General features: G+C 44.7%; 1 protein-coding gene across 1 annotated transcript in view; it reads right to left on the bottom strand.

The window, feature by feature from the left end:
* LOC138664149 (zinc finger protein 585A-like) overlaps positions 1-17070 on the bottom strand; it is a 122878-nt gene extending 105808 nt beyond the window's left edge. The window contains exons 1-5 of the mRNA XM_069750591.1: positions 17004-17070; positions 1438-1587; positions 1121-1309; positions 916-1039; positions 741-832 (exon numbers count right to left, since the gene is read on the bottom strand). Coding sequence (XP_069606692.1) covers positions 741-832; positions 916-1039; positions 1121-1309; positions 1438-1515 — 483 coding nt within the window. The 5' untranslated portion in view covers positions 1516-1587; positions 17004-17070. The remainder of the gene's footprint in view (positions 1-740; positions 833-915; positions 1040-1120; positions 1310-1437; positions 1588-17003) is intronic.
* Positions 17071-17446: the final 376 nt, after the last annotated feature.

Genomic DNA, 17446 nt, shown 5'->3' with positions numbered 1-17446 from the left:
AGTCACTCTCATTTCATCAGTCCATAAAACCTTTGAAAAGTCAGTCTTAAGATATTTCTTGGCCCAGTCTTGACGTTTTATCTTATGTTTCTTGTTCAAAGGCAGTCGGTTTTCAGCCTTCCTTACCTTGGCACACCTTGTGCTTTTTGTTACTCCAGTAAAGTTGCAGCTCTGAAATATGGCAAAACTGGTGGCAAATGGCATCTTGGCAGCTTCACACTTGATTTTCCTCAATTCATGGGCAGTTATTTTGCGCCTTTTTTGCCCAATACGCTTCTTGCGACCCTGTTGGCTATTTGCCATGAAACGCTTGATTGTTTGGTGATCACGCTTCAAAAGTTTGGCAACTTTGGACTTTTCAGAGCCAGTCAAATCTCTTTTCTGACCCATTTTGCTAAAGGAAAGGAACTTGCCTAATAATTAAGCACACCTTATATAAGGTTTTGATGTCATTAGACAACACCCCTCCTCATTACAGAGATGCACATCACCTGATTTACTTAATTGGTAGCTGGCTCTCAAGCCTGAACAGCCTGGAGTAGGACAACATGTACAAAAAGTATCATGTGATCAAAATACAACTTGCCTAATAATTCTGCACACAGTGTAGGAAAGCTCCATAAAAGGGACAATGTTTCTAATAAATTGGCCTCAATACTAGTGGATAAAACAAGACTAAACACAAAACCTTCACAGTCTTCTACACATCATAGGGAATATGACACCTTCTCTCCATGTACCTGAAGATCCTGAGGAACAATGTTATTTTCTTCCGAACAGTCTTGTGGAAGAAGAGGGGGACATGTCCCTGGTGTTGTCTCACTGGATAAAACTGGAGGAAACACATACAGAGACTGAATTCATTCTTAACATACAAATAATTATAGGCCGCGTGTATTTAGTCCTGTCTATTACCTGCTGATGTGAGGGGCTGAGGATCCTCCATCATGACGTCCTTGTACAAATCTTTGTGTCCTTCTAAATACTCCCACTCCTCCATGGAGAAATAGATGGTGACATCCTGACACGTTACAGGAACCTGACACATATAATGATACTGTCATCCCCAATCCATTTATAGCGTTACTGTATTATGCCCCAGCATTCCCAGCAGTGTCACCTTTCCGGTCAGCAGCTCAATCATCTTGTAGGTGAGTTCTAGGATTTTCTTGTCATTGATGTCCTCATTTATCAGGGGGCGAGGTGGAGTTGAAGGCTTGGTGATTGGTCTCAGGATTCTTCCCCATCCCTCTGACCTAGGGTCCTGACAGCTCTCACTAGAAGAGGTCCTTTTCACGACTATGTAATCCTGTTTATGGAAAGAAATTAATAAAATCTCACTACAGTCATTTCCAGAGTCCTCACCTCTCCAGTTCTGTCCATCTGTAATTTTCATAGATAAGAATGATTTAATGTGACGTCTTCAGAATCTCTCACCTCTCCAGTAAGCCGGAAGAGAATCTCTAGGATGAGGTGTATTATCCTCTCCACCATCTTGTCCTTGTCCCTATCCATCCTTGACGGCTTAATAAGGAAAATTCTCTTAAATAGAAGATCTCCACTGAGAGGATCAAATATTATGGGAATCTAAATGGGGTGAAGATGGAAAATCGTAAAGAACTTCAGAGACGAATACAATTTCTGGAGATATGAGTAAATATGAAGGAGAATTCTCACTTCCTGCAAGGACTGGAACTGCTTAGGCCTCTTTCACACTTCAGTTATTTGGCGTCAGTCTAAAACCGCCATTTTCCTCAAATAACGGATCCGTCATTTTTTTTGACGGATCCGTTATTTTCCCATAGACTTGCATTAGTGACGGATTGTGACGGATGGTCGTCCGTTCCATCCGCCATGCGACGGATCCGTCGAAATTTGGCGGACGTTTTCTGAAAATAGACGGACATTGGAACGTTTTTTGTCAACGCCGAAATGGCGGATTCCATAGAATGGGCGCCTATGGGCGACTGATCCGCCGCAACCGTTTTTTCGGCGGATCCGTCGCCCCAATCCGTTTTTTCAATTGCGCATGCTCCAAAAAGTAGATACTTCTCCCAGACAACCCCCAAGTAACGGATCCGTCAAAAAAACGGATCCGTTAGAACCGTTTTCGCAACAATTGTGACGGATCCGTCAATCCGTCATTATGTCGGTAGTGACTGACGCCAAAAGACTGAAGTGTGAAAGAGGCCTTAGGCCGCTAATGTAGTGATTACATTAAGTACAATAACTAAACAGGAGTCCCAGGCAGTCCTGGAACGGGATCATTATACCCTTAGCGCAAAATGATGCACATGAGTCAATGCTCAGGTCGCAGTGTTAAGAAAGGCACAGAAGGGGAGTTGTTGTCACAAGCAATAAATGCTGGCTACACAACAAAGCCAGCATTTGTCGAACAGCAGCCAAGCTGAGCTCCAACCACTGCTGTTAACTAACCATTTATATGCCGCTAGTCAACTCAGACAGCGGCATTTAAATAAAGCAGTTGCCCATGTGCACCACCGACTTCCATTACCCATAGATGGGGCGCCAATGTGCTTCTATGGTAACCGGGCTCCAGGTCTACTGCTATCTTGGTCTTCTGGTGAAGCTCAGCTAATATTTACTTCAGCATAGTATAAGCAATCAGACGATCGCTGGTTCTAATTCCAAATATTAAATTCTGTTTTTCTATTGTATCAAAAATAATTAGCATTTTATTGGATTAAATAAGTATGATAAAATCATGCAATGTGATTTTATTTTAAGGCTATGTGCACACGTTCAGGAATTCATGCAGAAAATTTCTGACAATTCCGGACATTTTCTGCATGAAATCCGCAAGAAAACCGCGTGCGTTTTTGCCGCGATTTTGACGCGTTTTTGCCGCGGTTTTTTCCGGACACTTCCCAATGCATTTTGGAGTGGGAAATCCGCAAATAAACCGCAAAAAGATAGAGCATGTCCGGATTTTGTGCCTGATGCGTTTTTTTGCGGAAAAAAACGCATCATGTGCACAAAACATGCGGAATTCATTCTAAATGATGGGATGCTTATTGTATGCGGTTTTTTTGCGGTTTTATAGCGTTTTTATTGGGAAAACCCGCGAAAAAACCGCGAAAAAAAACGGAACGTGTGAACACAGCCTAAAGATTCTGTCTCTCACAGTTGAAGTGTACCTATGATAAAAATTACAGACCTCTGCATTCTTTGCAGGTGAGAAAACGTGCAAAATCGGCAGTGTATCAAATACTTATTTTCCGCATATAAAAATAAGTAACCCTTGTGGTAAATCGTATAAGGAGAGAAAAAAAACTATCAAAATAATTTTATTTTTCAGTCACCACACCTCCACGCAAAAAAAAATTAAACTAACCCCTTAATGACCGCTGATACGCCTTTTAACAGTAACAGTTAGAGAGTTTATTCCTCGCTTTTTAATGGCGCAGAAAAATAAGTGTATAGCGCCCCCCAGCGTCTAAAAATCTCCGGGGTCTCGGTTACCAGGGATAGCCGAAACCCTTGAGAACATGATTTGGGTCAGTTTTTGTTACCATCCCCTGATTGCGGTTATTCACAAAAAAAAAGGTCTGGTTTTCCATTCATTTCTCTCTCCTCTGAAATAATCTATCATATCCCGAGCCCCCGCCCCCACCCCTGTAACCTCAGCCATCCCCGAAGCTTCCTGCTCCGTCCCCTGGCCCTCCACATCTTCTTCCTTGAAAAAAAATGGTGGGCCGCCGAGATCTGCCTGCTGATACCCGGCAGCAATTAGACATTTTTCCTATTGGTCCATTTTGATCACTGTGATAGACCCAATCACAGTGAGCCAAATAATTGTCACCCCCTTATTTAAGATAAAAATTATAAAATTGATTTTTTTTCCCATTCTTTGCAGTTAGGGTTGGGTTAGGGTTGGAGCTAGAATTGAGGGGTTTCTACTGTTTAGGCACATCAGAGGGTCTCCAAAGATGACACGGTGAAGGGGGGGGTTCAAAGTGTTCACCACACATCTAGATAAGTTCCTTGGGAGGGTCTAGCTTCCAAAATGGAGTCACTTGTGGGGGGGGGGGGGGGGGGTTGCCTACTGTTTAGGGACATCAGGGGCTCTCCAAATGCTACATGACGTCAGATCTCAATTACAGCCAATTTTGCGTTGTGCCCAAACAGATATCTCACACATATGGGGTATAGGTGTACTCAGCAGAAATTGCACAACAAATTTTGTGGTCAATTTTCTCCCGATACCTTTGTGAAAATAAAAAAGTTTGGGTCTAAAGTAAACAAAACATTTTTGTGAAAAAAGTTAAATGTTAATTTTTTCCTTTCACATTGCGTTAGTTCTCGTAAAGCACCTGAAGGGTTAATAAACTTCTTGGTTTTGAGCACCTTGAGGGGTGCAGATTTTAGAATGGTGTCATTTTTGGGTATTTTCTGTCTTTCTGACCCCTCAAGACAAATGTGATGTGTTCCCTAAAAAAATGATTATGTAAATTTTGTTGGAAAGATGAGAAATCGCTGGTCAACTTCTAAGGCTACTTTCACACTAGCGTCGGAATCTCCCCGTCGCAATGCGTCGGGCAGAGATTCCGACGCTAGCGTTTAACGCACTGCACAACGGGTGCAGCGGATGCATTTCTCCGGCGCATCCGCTGCCCCATTGTAAGGTGCGGGGAGGTGGGGGGCGGAGTTACATTTAACGTTTTTTGCTCCCGGCGGTCCGCCACAACACGGCGCAACCGTCGCACGACGGTTGCGAAGTGTGGCAAAGCGTCGCAATGCGTCGATAATGTTAATCTATGGGGCAAAAACGCATCCTGCAAACAACTTTGCAGGATGCGTTTTTTGCCATAAACGACGGATTGCGACGTCTGGCAAAAAACGCCAGTGTGAAAGTAGCCTAAGGCTGCCGTCACACTAGCAGTATTTGGTCAGTATTTTACATCAGCATTCGTAAGCCAAAACCAGGAGTGGGTGATAAATGCAGAAGTGGTGCATATGTTTCTATTATACTTTTCCTCTATTTGTTCCACTCCTGGTTTTGGCTTACAAATACTGATATAAAATACTGACCAAATACTGCTAGTGTGACGGCAGCCTTACACTTATAACTTCTTAACAACAAAAAATTATGTTTCCAAAATTGTGCTGATGTAAAGTAGACATGTGGGAAATGGTATTTATTAACTATTGTGTGTGACACCACTCTCTGATTTAAGGGCAAAAAAATTCAAAGTTTGAAAATTGCCAAATTTTCTAAATTTTTGCCAAATTTTCATTTGTCATGTGTTGATATAACACAATTTTATTAAAAAGAATTGTAAGCACAGAAGTCGCAAAATAAAGAAAAAGGTAATAGTAATGAAAAATCCATCACATTGATCAGTCCACAGGTCATAAAACATTTGAACATTAAAAATGAAAAGTGGCAGGATGTCAGCAAAATTAAGACAAGGGATACAAATCCATAATATCTCAGTTTACACAGAAGCTAGCAAAAGCAGACACACAAAAATCCACACCAAAATCTGCTCGACTTGCATACACATTCAAGCGGTTTCCCAGTTTTCCCTGGGAATGTTCACAGCCCCCCCCCAGTGGAGGCTTTTCACAAAACATCTAGAACTTGTCATCCTTCCGACACACTTTTTTATTAACTTGTAAGTTAGACTCTTGTGGATTTTAAGTCAGACAAGTGGTATTACAATTTATAGAGGGCATGAAGTGACGATGGAAAGACTATGGAGACAAGGGTAACCTCTATGTCATCTTCTGCATGGGCCATAGAGCACAGGGTATAGCACAGAGGATGGATGCGGAAGGGGAGGAAAGGGTAAATCCACCTCACACAAAGGAGAAGAGATATCAGGATCTAGTAAATTATTACTCAATAGGAGGGGGCTTAGAGAGCAGAATAGTTCAGGGAATGGAAGACACTGGATCAGCTTTTGGAGCATTTTTGATGTTGCAGAATTTCTGTACATATTTATATTAGGTTACTTGCCTTTTTTTCATTGAATTGGGGTGCATTTTTTCCCTGTGTTTTTTGTCTCTTGTTGGTGTGTCATGATTTTAATACTTCCTGGTATTTAGCTTTGACTAAATTTTATTACCATATGAAGGTGCGGATTACATGCGTTTTTTATGTGCTTCCGCCATGAAACCGCCTGTGCGTTTTTTACCTGCGGAATATCCGCACCTAATGCAAGTTTATGGGGAAATTCCACACAAAAAAACTCAGCAAACCTGCAAGAAAAATTGACATGCTGCGGATTTGAAACATGCACCGTAGATGAGTTTATGCTACAATAGAAAGAAATGGGCATGAGATTTGTACAAATCCTACTCACTTCGCTGGAACCGCAAGACACTGCATTTTTGAGGGACCGAAAATAGGAGCATTGGAGAAGGAAGGGAATACAAAGGCAAACTTTACTTCACAACTGGGCTAAGGCAAGTATTCACCAGGATCACTTATCTTAAGCTTTCTACGGCTCTATTTTTCTGAGCAGACTGACGTTGCAGAAAGACGCCGCAGTTACAAAATTACCTGATCTACTTCTACTTTAACAACCATCTGACCTGTTTTTTGCCTGCTAGAGCAAAAGGGGTTGTCCAGGTTTGGTACGAAAGTCTGAAGTCACATGTGACTGTAGACTTGTGAATCCTCACATCGCGCAGTGCATGCTGCCAGAATTCTCGGGTGCCTGGAACGGGAGGTTATGTGAGCACAAGTAAGCGACATGCATACAACAGGCCACATTCCAACTAGACAGGTCTGGCCTCACTCAATTTAAAGGGAATCTGTCAACTAATTTTGGCCCTATAAACTGCGGCCACCGTCATCAGGAGCTTATCTACAGCATTCTGTAATGCTGTAGATAAGCCCCTGATGTAACCTGAAAGATCAGAAAAACAAGTTAGATTATTACTCACCCAAGGGCGGTCCCGATGTGGACCGATGGGAGCCTCCTATCTTCATGCGATGATGTTGTCAAGGTAAAAATATATGTTTTTATACTCTTTTGTACTTTTATATATTCTTATGCTGTGAAACAATAAGTTTTTCCCTTTGCTTGCTAAATGCAAATTTAACTGTATTTAAGATGGCTGCCAGTATTCACTTTTGCCTTAGTTTTTGTACTTGCCAAGAATCTACTTTCGTTTCTGAAGCTGAAGTATCGTTTCTGGAGAAATGGAAACTTAACAAGATGTGGACAAAGGAAGATTCATCAGATGATGTCATAGCCAATCAGAAGGACTGAATACTAGATACATTGCTTAAACCCCGCCTAACCCCGCCCTCTGCACACCTTCCCCCAATGGACTATATAATGTTATGTATATGAAATAAACAGTTCAGTTGCTGTGACGTTACACACGAGCGTGCAATGAGTTTGAACCAGCATTGTGTCTGACTCATTCTTATCCGGTACCAACATGCTCCTAATCTGATTTGGAATGACTGGTGGATGAAGGGTATTGTCGTGACGACCCCGACAATTTGGCGCAACCAACGTGGGGCGTGGCCCGCGATCCGAGACCCCCTGGACCCATGCCTGGACGTCCGTGGACGACACCCGTAGTGGCTGACCTCGAGGACTGATCACCCTCCAAACACGGTAAGTGGAGATCACATACTATGTATGTGTCACACTTGCTAGTGTTTCAGCCATTATTGGTTAGTCTGTGGTCTCCTTGGGTCTGGGGAGTGACTGGTCGAGTGGTGAGACCGAGCGCGATCCCGTGCCACGCTTCGAACCAGCAACTGAGAGACGTCGCACTCTGCACGTCCTCGTGTACACCACACCTCCTCCACCGGTCATTGTACTCCATTCAACCACCCTACCCGTGACTGTTGCCTAGTAGTGATAGTGAAAGATTGAGAAGTTTGTGGATTGGGATAGGAGACGTAGCCTCTGTGATATTGCACGCACATACATCGGTAATTAAGACGTCCCCAAGAGGGGGACCACCAGAAACACTTGCACACACTTGCACATATCGGTAATTAAGACGTCCCAAGAGGGGGACCACCAGAAACACTTGCACACACTTGCACATATCGGTAATTAAGACGTCCCAAGAGGGGGACCACCAGAAACACAGTGGAGGGGTCTCACTAGGAGACAGCCTCCCAACGTTTAGAATATCGTGACAGGACAGACTGTAATCACTGGTGTTCAGGTTAGGGAAAAATATTGAGCGCGAGGCTCTTTATTCATAACACGTGGAGCGCGAGGCTCCGTGTTAGGACACACGTGTTGCTGTCGCTGTCAGCGGCCTACTGCAGAAGGGCGTAGTATTCTGTGAGTCATGTTACGTCTCTTATGGCAGAAGAAGTCCGTGCCCCACAGGTTAGATGAGGATGCTGTGGAAGTCAAGACAATAGAAGAGTCACGGGAGGGCAAGAAGGCAGTCAAGAATGTTGAGAGGTTGTACAAGCATGTAGGATTGCCCTCATCAGGGAGATTGCAGCCGTCTACATGGCACAATCTCATAGAGAGCAAAAAGGGCATGTTGAAAGATAAAGGATTGTTAGAACAAGTGCAAGCTCATCTGCGAGTTGCGCGAGGATAAAGAATGAGGGATGGAAAAAGGTTGATGGAGAGGGAGGATGAGAGGATGCAGAGCCCGTGTTTGGCTATAAAATATCTCAACCATTGGTTTTTCTAAGGTGTTTTGGTATATGAATTGTGTGAAGGTTTTGTAGAAATTAATTGAGTCTGAGAACTGCTGTATTTCGTCACTCTGTGTGGTTTTCCGAAACACGCGATGGGAGGGGGGAGTCAAATAGCTGCGTTGTTTTTCTTCTTTTTTCTTCTTTTGTGTTGAGGAATGCTGTAAATTCTTATCTGTGTGTTTGAAGCCGATGGGAGGGGTGAACCCCTGCGCAAATTGTTTTTTTGTTTTTTTTTTTTGACTTCTCCTCTTTGTGCTGCCGGCCAGAGAAAGGGGGGCCAAAGTTTCCAGAAGAACTTAACCCAGTCTGTATCAGCAGCTGCAGCGATCCTCACTCGCTCTCTAGTCCCCCTCCCCTCGCAGCTTCAAGGACACAACTCGCAGCTCGCTTCCTTATCAGTGGCCCAAGAAGCAGAAGACTTCAGCTCCAGCTCCCCCTCCCTTACACAAATCCAGTCTTACGCTCCAATATTCATTTTAACCCTGTGTCTGGAAATCTCCCTCGCTATGTTAATTCTCAGACCAAGATAGGACAGATGGATTTGTAAATATTGCGGTCAGACAAACCCAGACTGAAGAAATACTTGTATAATCTGTGCTGCAACCTGACCTAAGTGAATTACGCTGATTCCTGATCACATGTAGTGATATAAAAAGCTGACACAGGATAGTGGGTAGTGGGGATATTAATTTTGGGAGTAAGCTGACAGTAATCCTTTTGGGAAGGAGCTGTAGACCAGCATGTCATGTCACCCCCAACCGGTCATCTAGTCACCCCCACCACCAGAGAACCAACCACATCAGGTAGTGTAAGACAGATACAGGAGTATTATCCCTGGAAGCCCTCTGACTAGCTAGCTACGCTAAAATAATTGGCTGACCCTGAGAACAAACCTTTCCCAATATACAGACAAAGATAATATGATGGACGTATAAGTGCACCTGAGCAGACCTAGAGAGTTGGTGAGCCAAGATGATGGTCAGATGGTATTTATGTTATATAACCCCTATGTAGATGAGTATAATGAGATGTATATCTTACATGCCCTTTCCACGGTTATGATGGCCCTGATAGGCTCAGATCCACCCTCAATAATGCCTGTAGAAAAAAAAAAAAAAAAATAGGGGGGATAGTGTCTCTAACCCTGGCAGTTAGAATATCCTTATGTCACGTTACTTCAGTATGTGGGTAATTTTTTTGTTTTTTTGTTGTGTACACAGACAGAGCAGGAAGCCATTGTTGCCACTGTTAGTTTTCGCAAGTATCTGGCAGATCTGAACTGTCGGGTTTCGGCCTAGAAACTTCGGTTCTGCCTTGGTCAAGTGATATTTTTGGGTCACTGTCTCCTTCAGGGTGCCAGACACCTCACAGAAGAAAGAAAAAAAATAGCCGTCAGCTCCCTTCCATTCCCAAAAGATGTGACTGAGCTCCAGCGTTTTCTTGGACTATGTACTTATTGTTGTCAGTGGATACCGGACGCATCCCGCATAATGCTACCTCTCTACAAGGCCCTGAAAGACTGTTCAAGATATGGTGATGATTTTGGCAGATTTCACACATGATACGCTGTTACTACGGAAGACACTGTAGTGCACGGAGCTGCACTCACTCCCTTCCACCCTGTCAGCGCAAGAAGCAGAACGTCAGGCTCTGTCTACTACATGTACTTTGGCCAAGGACAGGCGGGCTAATATACACAGACTCACTGTAAGCATTTGGTATTGCTCATGATTTCAGAGCCTATGAACCAATCGAGGATTTGTTACTACTGCCGGGACTCAGTGAAGAATGTTGAAGCTGTTAAAGCCCTCATGGACTCAATCGAATTACCTACCCAGGTGGCCATTATCAAAGTTAAGGAGCACGGTACTATGGAACAGTCCACAGACTGTTGGTAATGCCTTTGCGGATATGCAAGCAAAAGCTGCTGCTCTCCTGCCTGTTGAACAGCCCATACCAGCTATGGTGACCACACGCTCTCAGTGTAAACAGTTACAAGAAACACTGACTCTACAGGAACCTGATGATCTATGCCAGTCTGAGGTTTTCTGCCGGACCCTGCGAGACCGCTTAATGACGATGCAGAGAATGTCTCCAAAGGAAGAAGTGAAGCAGTGGAAAGCTGATGGAGCACGTATGGACAATGGTCGCTGAAAGAAAAAAAAAAAAAAAGGACCAACTTGTGTGTCTCCCTAAGCAGATGTACCCTGCTATTGCCACGTGGGCGCATGGGCCTACACATATCGAGGTATCTGTCAGATCTGCAAACCCGGTCAACTTCAACGTGTACCCCCGAAGCATCTTGCTAAGCCCGATTATCATTTCCAAAAGCTCCAGGTGGACGACAGGACCTCATCATGTTGCCGAAGTCTGGAAGGTATGAATATTGTCTGGTGGTTGTCGACATGTTCTCCAGTTGGCCAGAAGCATTCCCCGTTACCAACGTGACTGCAAAGACCACAGCAAAGAAACTGGTGATGGAAGTTATATGCAGATATGGGGTTCCAGAAGTTGCTGAAAGTGACCAAGGCCCGGACTTTCATTCTCGTGTATCAGGAGGTTCTGACAATGCTTGGATCCACTGTAGCCCTCCATACTCCATACTCTCCACAATCCAGTGGGAAAGTTAAGAGGCTGAACGGCACACTGAAGGGACAATTGACCAAAATGATGCAGGAGACTACGGCTCCATGGCCAGGGCTCTTACACATTCGTACTACCCCTATTTCAAAACATAGCCTGTCCCCATATGAGATATTGTTTGGTGCTAGGTTCTCAGTTGTAAATTTTCAGTCTCAGTAGTTGTCAGAAGAAACTGACCGTGCTGTTCAATATGTTATTCAGCTTAGTAAAAATGTTGCTAACACCCATGTTTTAGTTTTTTTCTTCCCTTCCAGGTTCAGCAGGAACCGACACTGGTCACAATTTGAAGCCTGGTGGTTTTATGGTCGTGAAAAGCTATGTCAGTAAAACTTGAAGGAAAGAGCACCTGGATCTACGCTTTACACTGCAAAAGAGACCGAACCAGCGCTTAGTCACAGTGGTGATCGAAGGAAAATGTTGCTGTTGTTTTTGGTCCTGAGGCTGGGGGCCATCCTCGCCCCTACCTCCTCGGCCCCTATTGTAAATAAGAATTCCGGTGCCACTATTCTCTGGGTAAACCTAACGGCCCCGGTAAATATCTGGAGATTTGATTTCTGCGATGTAGTCAAGTGCCCCGAGACTCAGCGGGTGGTAGAGGGAATTATCCAGTATTATATATGTGTTACCAGAGATAACAATTGTACTGGGGAGATATTTTCATAATGTGTTTAATAGTGGATACTATGGGAATTTAGGCCATATACAGCTCCAGGATATTAGCTTCAGACCAACCAAGGCCCCCGTTACCAGTACAGCTAAAACAGGCCCAGGTGAACGTTTGCAAAATATAGTTAACGAAGTAATCCCCATTCCAGGTCTTAGTTGGCAAGAAGTCTTCTCTATAGAAACAGAAACAGCCCCAAGGAAAAATTTATGGTTAGAATGGGTAAGATACAATGTACGAGTCCAGAAGATCTCTGTAGGATATGTTGCTTGTGCTGCAGCGAATACACATCTATACACACATGCATTGTTTTTTCCTGATGACAATACCACTGTCTGTGTTATGAATCTGTTGAAGGATTTAAAGCCCACTGATTGCTCAGATTATGTCTCACTAATTCATGAAGCACCTAAACTAAAGGTCCCAGGAGGGATAACCGTATTAGCTGATAATTATACCTGCTATAATTCCCACGACAGTACAGGTACACCAGTAGGGGTCTTCGAGACAGGGTTCTGCAAAGAGAACAGTTCCCTGGATACTGATTTCCTAACTAAACATACACAGTATATGTACGATATTTATTGGTTATGTGGAGATGGTAAGCTCCGTCCTAGGTTGCCTAATGCCTGGACAGGTCAATGCACCCTTGTTAAACTAGCTATGCAGTTTAAGATTTTACCTTGGGATCCGGAGACTCCTGATGAATATACCAGAAAGAGGAGAAGTCTCGATCAGCTCCACATGAGTTATGAAGAAGATCCATTGTTATATGTCGATGGCATTGGAGTGCCAAGGGGGGTGCCTGACCAATTTAAAGCCCAGAACCAGATCTATGTTGGCTTTGCTTCTTTAATCCACAGGTGCAGATTAATAAGAATGTTGATTGGATCAATTACACATATTACAGTGAACAAAGGTTTGTCAATTTTACTTGTGATGCTTTGCAGGGTATAGATGAGGAGTTGCGCCCTAACACTAGAATGACCCTCCAAAACCGACTAGTCCTTGATATGATCTTAGCTGAGAAAGGAGGAGTCTGTGGGATGGTGGGAGAGGAGTGTTGTACCTATATCCCTCAGAACTCTGGGGTAAATGGAAAGACCATGATAGCTCTCAAAAAGATAAATGGGTTAGCAGCAGAATTAAAAACTAATGCTGGAGTAGACACATCTTTCTTTTCCGGTTGGTTGGGTGGGCTCAAAGGATTCCTCCAACAAGCTTGTCTGGTACTGATTGCCCTTCTTGTAGTTGGATCGATAATCCTCTGTTGTGTTATTCCCCTGTATAAAAAGATTATCACTGAGGTAACTCCGACTGGCACCTTCCCCAACCAAGAAGTAGACCCACCAGAGTGCGATGGCACTGATCCAGGGGAAATCTCTAAGTACGCCCCCTCAAGATGTTAGACAAAACCCCTTACTCTCAGATGATGCAAAGAGATTTAGTTTAGGGACAGCGGGAGAACTCCATGTGAAGCTAGTGAAGGGTTCAGCTGCCTGGAGGCCTCTCACAAGGGGAGAGCTTCTGAGGTGTCTGGATGAAGAAATCCACCTCCCCTTTCCCCATCACATGGACCGTCTCAAAGGATCTTTCTTTTAGGGAAAAACTTAGTGTTTAGGGGGGATTGTCAAGGTAAAAATATATGTTTTTATACTCTTTTGTACTTTTATATATTCTTATGCTGTGAAACAATAAGTTTTTCCCTTTGCTTGCTAAATGCAAATTTAACTGTATTTAAGATGGCTGCCAGTATTCACTTTTGCCTTAGTTTTTGTACTTGCCAAGAATCTACTTTCGTTTCTGAAGCTGAAGTATCGTTTCTGGAGAAATGGAAACTTAACAAGATGTGGACAAAGGAAGATTCATCAGATGATGTCATAGCCAATCAGAAGGACTGAATACTAGATACATTGCTTAAACCCCGCCTAACCCCGCCCTCTGCACACCTTCCCCCAATGGACTATATAATGTTATGTATATGAAATAAACAGTTCAGTTGCTGTGACGTTACACACGAGCGTGCAATGAGTTTGAACCAGCATTGTGTCTGACTCATTCTTATCCGGTACCAACATGCTCCTAATCTGATTTGGAATGACTGGTGGATGAAGGGTATTGTCGTGACGACCCCGACAATGTCCTCTTCTTTGCTTCCTGTCGCAGCTCCTGCGCAGGCGTACATTATCTGCCCTGTTTAGTGCAGAGCAAAATACTGCAGTGCGCAGGCGCCGGGCCTCTCTGACCTTTCCCGGCACCTGCGCACTGCAGTACTTTGCTCTGCCCTCAACAGGGCAGATATAGTACGCCTGCGCAGGAACTGCGACAGGAAGCAAAGAAAAGGACAAAATCATATAAAGATGGGAGGCGCTGGACCCAGACCTGTGACGCCCATCGGACCGGACCTCCCCTGGAAGAGCATAATCCCACTTGTTTAACTTCTCTTTCAGGTTATATCGGGGGGTTTAGGCTTATCTACAGTATTACAGAAGGCTGTAGATAAGCCCCTGATGGCTGTGGCCGCAGTTTATAGGGCCAAAATTACTTTGGTCTGCCCTCAGAGGGGGAAGGGGTTAAATACATTTACAATCGGGAGCACTGCTAATGAGGCCGCTCCTGGCTGTAAAAGAATGGGGAATGAATGGAATGCAGGGAACGGAGCTTCGGTGACTAGCGGTGCCTTCACCGAAGCTGCGACCCTGGCAGCATAAACTCTTATGAACTGTAGCGTGAGAAAATATTCAGAAGCTTTCCAACACTGCAGTTCAAATTAGTTTTCGTCGCCGCAGCTGCATGATTTGCGATTGCTAGACAGCCTGAATACATGCTGGGGTTGCCTGTTTGTTAGGGAATCCCCACATGTATTCAGCTTGTCTAGCAGCCGCAAATCATGCTGCTGCTGCGGCGACGAAAACTAAATCTCCAAGCATGCCAAAATACTCGGCGACCACCCAAGCATGCTCGGGGAAACCCGAGTAATGAGTATACTCGCTCATCATTAGTAGTTACCACAGATACAATGGTGAAGGTTCTGATACAAATAGAGCCTCCTCAATTACATCTGTAGTCTGCTATATTTAAGTCATTCTTCTGACCATGTACAAAGAGGCTGGAATGCCTCCATTTTACCTCAGGCTTGCAGAGAGAGACCGGGACGACTCCTTTTCACCTCAGGCGCACAGAGAGAAATCGGGCCCCCTCCATTTCAACTAAGGCACGGAGAGACCGGGCTGCCTCCATTTCACCTCAGGCGTGCAGACAGAGACTGGGCTGCTTCCATTTTACCTCAGGTGCGCAGAAAAAGACCGGGCCGCCTCCCCTTCACCTCAGGTGCACAGAGCAGGACCAAGCGGCCTCCATTTCACCTTAAGGGTAAGTTCACACAGGGCGTTTTTTTGCTGCTTTTTTTTATGCTGATTTTCAGCTGCTTTATGCTAATTTTCAGCTGCTTTTTACAATACCAGCAAAGCCTATGAGATTTCAGAAATCTCATGCATACATAGTTTTTTTGTTTGATCAGTATTTTGTGCTTTGCTGCGTTTTTTGGACATAGAGCATGTCACTTTCAGCGTTTTTTCACCCAATGACTTTAATGGGTGTTGAAAAAAACGCAGCAAAAACGCAGGTATCATTATTTGCTGCGTTTTTGCTGCTGAAAATTCAAGGACATTAGCATGGACAAAGAGAAAAAAAAGCAACAAAAAAGCATAAAAAAATGCACCAAAAAGCACCTAAACCTGCGTTTTTGACACAGCTTCTTTCCTGCCAAGATGATCAGGTTTTGCTGCAGAAAAAAAGCAGCAAAAACGTCCTGTGTGAACTTACTCTAAGTGCAGCGATAGAAACTAATAATAATAATTTTATTTATATAGTGCCAACATATTCCGCAGCGCTTTACAAATTATAGAGGGGACTTGTACAGACAATAGACATTACAGCATAACAGAAATCACAGTTCAAAATAGATACCAAGAGGAATGAGGGCCCTGCTCGCAAGCTTACAAACTATGAGGAAAAGGTGGAAGTCATCATCTTTTTTACTTCAGGGGGGCAGGGAGAGAATGATATTTTGCATCTCGGCTTTGGGAAAATGGCCGCCGCGATCTCTAATGCGCACGCGCGGCATCCCGCGGCCATTTTCCTGAAGCCCCGTGCAGCAGAGCACTCGATCTGCGCACGCGCGGCCCCAGGAAGATGGCCGCCCCCACCGATGCAAGGGATTACAGCGCAGATCGCGCGCTGCTTGTTCACCACTACGCCACCAACGTAAAGCTGAGGAAGAACCACCGATGTCACCACGCCCTCCCGACCTGACCAGCCTGATTGACAGGCGAAAACGGCGACTTTGGTAAGTTTTTTCTCAGCATACATGGGGAATCGGGGTACACTACATACACTATAGGAACACACAGCGCAGGCCCTATTTAACAGTATTTATAGCTCAATCTCAAAAAACGGGGTGACAGGTTCCCTTTAATACTACGCCGACGTGCGCACCCTGACGCACTAGTTATGGACCCTGTGGTAACAGCCACTAGTAGATATCACTCCAATTTTGGCGGGTTCACCTCATTTGCCGTTACCATTCCGCTCCTACGCCTCGGTGCAATGCTTCGCAAGGACAGCCAGAGAACAGAGAAAGGAGCAAACAGAAATATGAAAGAAAGCAGTAAACAAGATACAACTACAACAGAGAACTAGTTCTATCTTCAGATAGACATTGAGCCTCCATAACATTGTGCAGAGAGCGGCCTCAACCGTCACCATCCGGGGTATCACCTGTAGCTGCAGCACCTGAGGGGGCGCAGCACGCACAATGACGTCACCATCCCCCCAGGTGCACTCAGCGCGGGAGTCACACTATAGCGGAGGGAGGGGGGATTATACTGTGGGGGACACGTGTCCTGCGCTCCATAGGTCAGCGACTCAGTATAGAAAAGTTATGTCTGTTACACTACAGAGATGGAAAAGCAACTAAACAGCCTCGGCACTGAGGGGGTTAATGCCCAGTAATGGGGAATCTCCGGCACATACCTCCACCTGCAGAGCCGCACACACCAGGTATACGATACGGTCTGAATGGCGCGTTTTCGGTGATGGGTGACGTCACGGGAAGGGGCGGAGCCTCAGGTAGTGGAAATAGGAGGAGTGAAAAGCGGCAGGATGTGTACCTTCCAGGACCTGTGATGAGGTCACATGGAGGGGAGGAGTTAGGTAACACATGATCTCTGTTGCGGCTGAGGCCTCCCGTGTCCCGTCACTGAACTTTAGCTCACACAGAGCGGCCATGTATTGCTGTGACTGACCCCTAGCGGCCAGAGGGACCAGGACCTTTATATAAGATGCTAAATCCCCGTGGCTGCCGAACACTTACTGTATATAGCTCTATATGGATCCTTCATGTTATATCTGTGGGCTGTGGGCGAGATATCGGCACGGATATTTATTTACAGGCCACGATAATACCCCAGAATTCC

The sequence above is a fragment of the Ranitomeya imitator genome, chromosome 2, assembly GCF_032444005.1.
Source record: "Ranitomeya imitator isolate aRanImi1 chromosome 2, aRanImi1.pri, whole genome shotgun sequence".
NCBI classification, from domain to species: Eukaryota; Metazoa; Chordata; class Amphibia; order Anura; family Dendrobatidae; genus Ranitomeya; species Ranitomeya imitator.
This window is presented reverse-complemented; position numbering and strand designations above follow the sequence as displayed.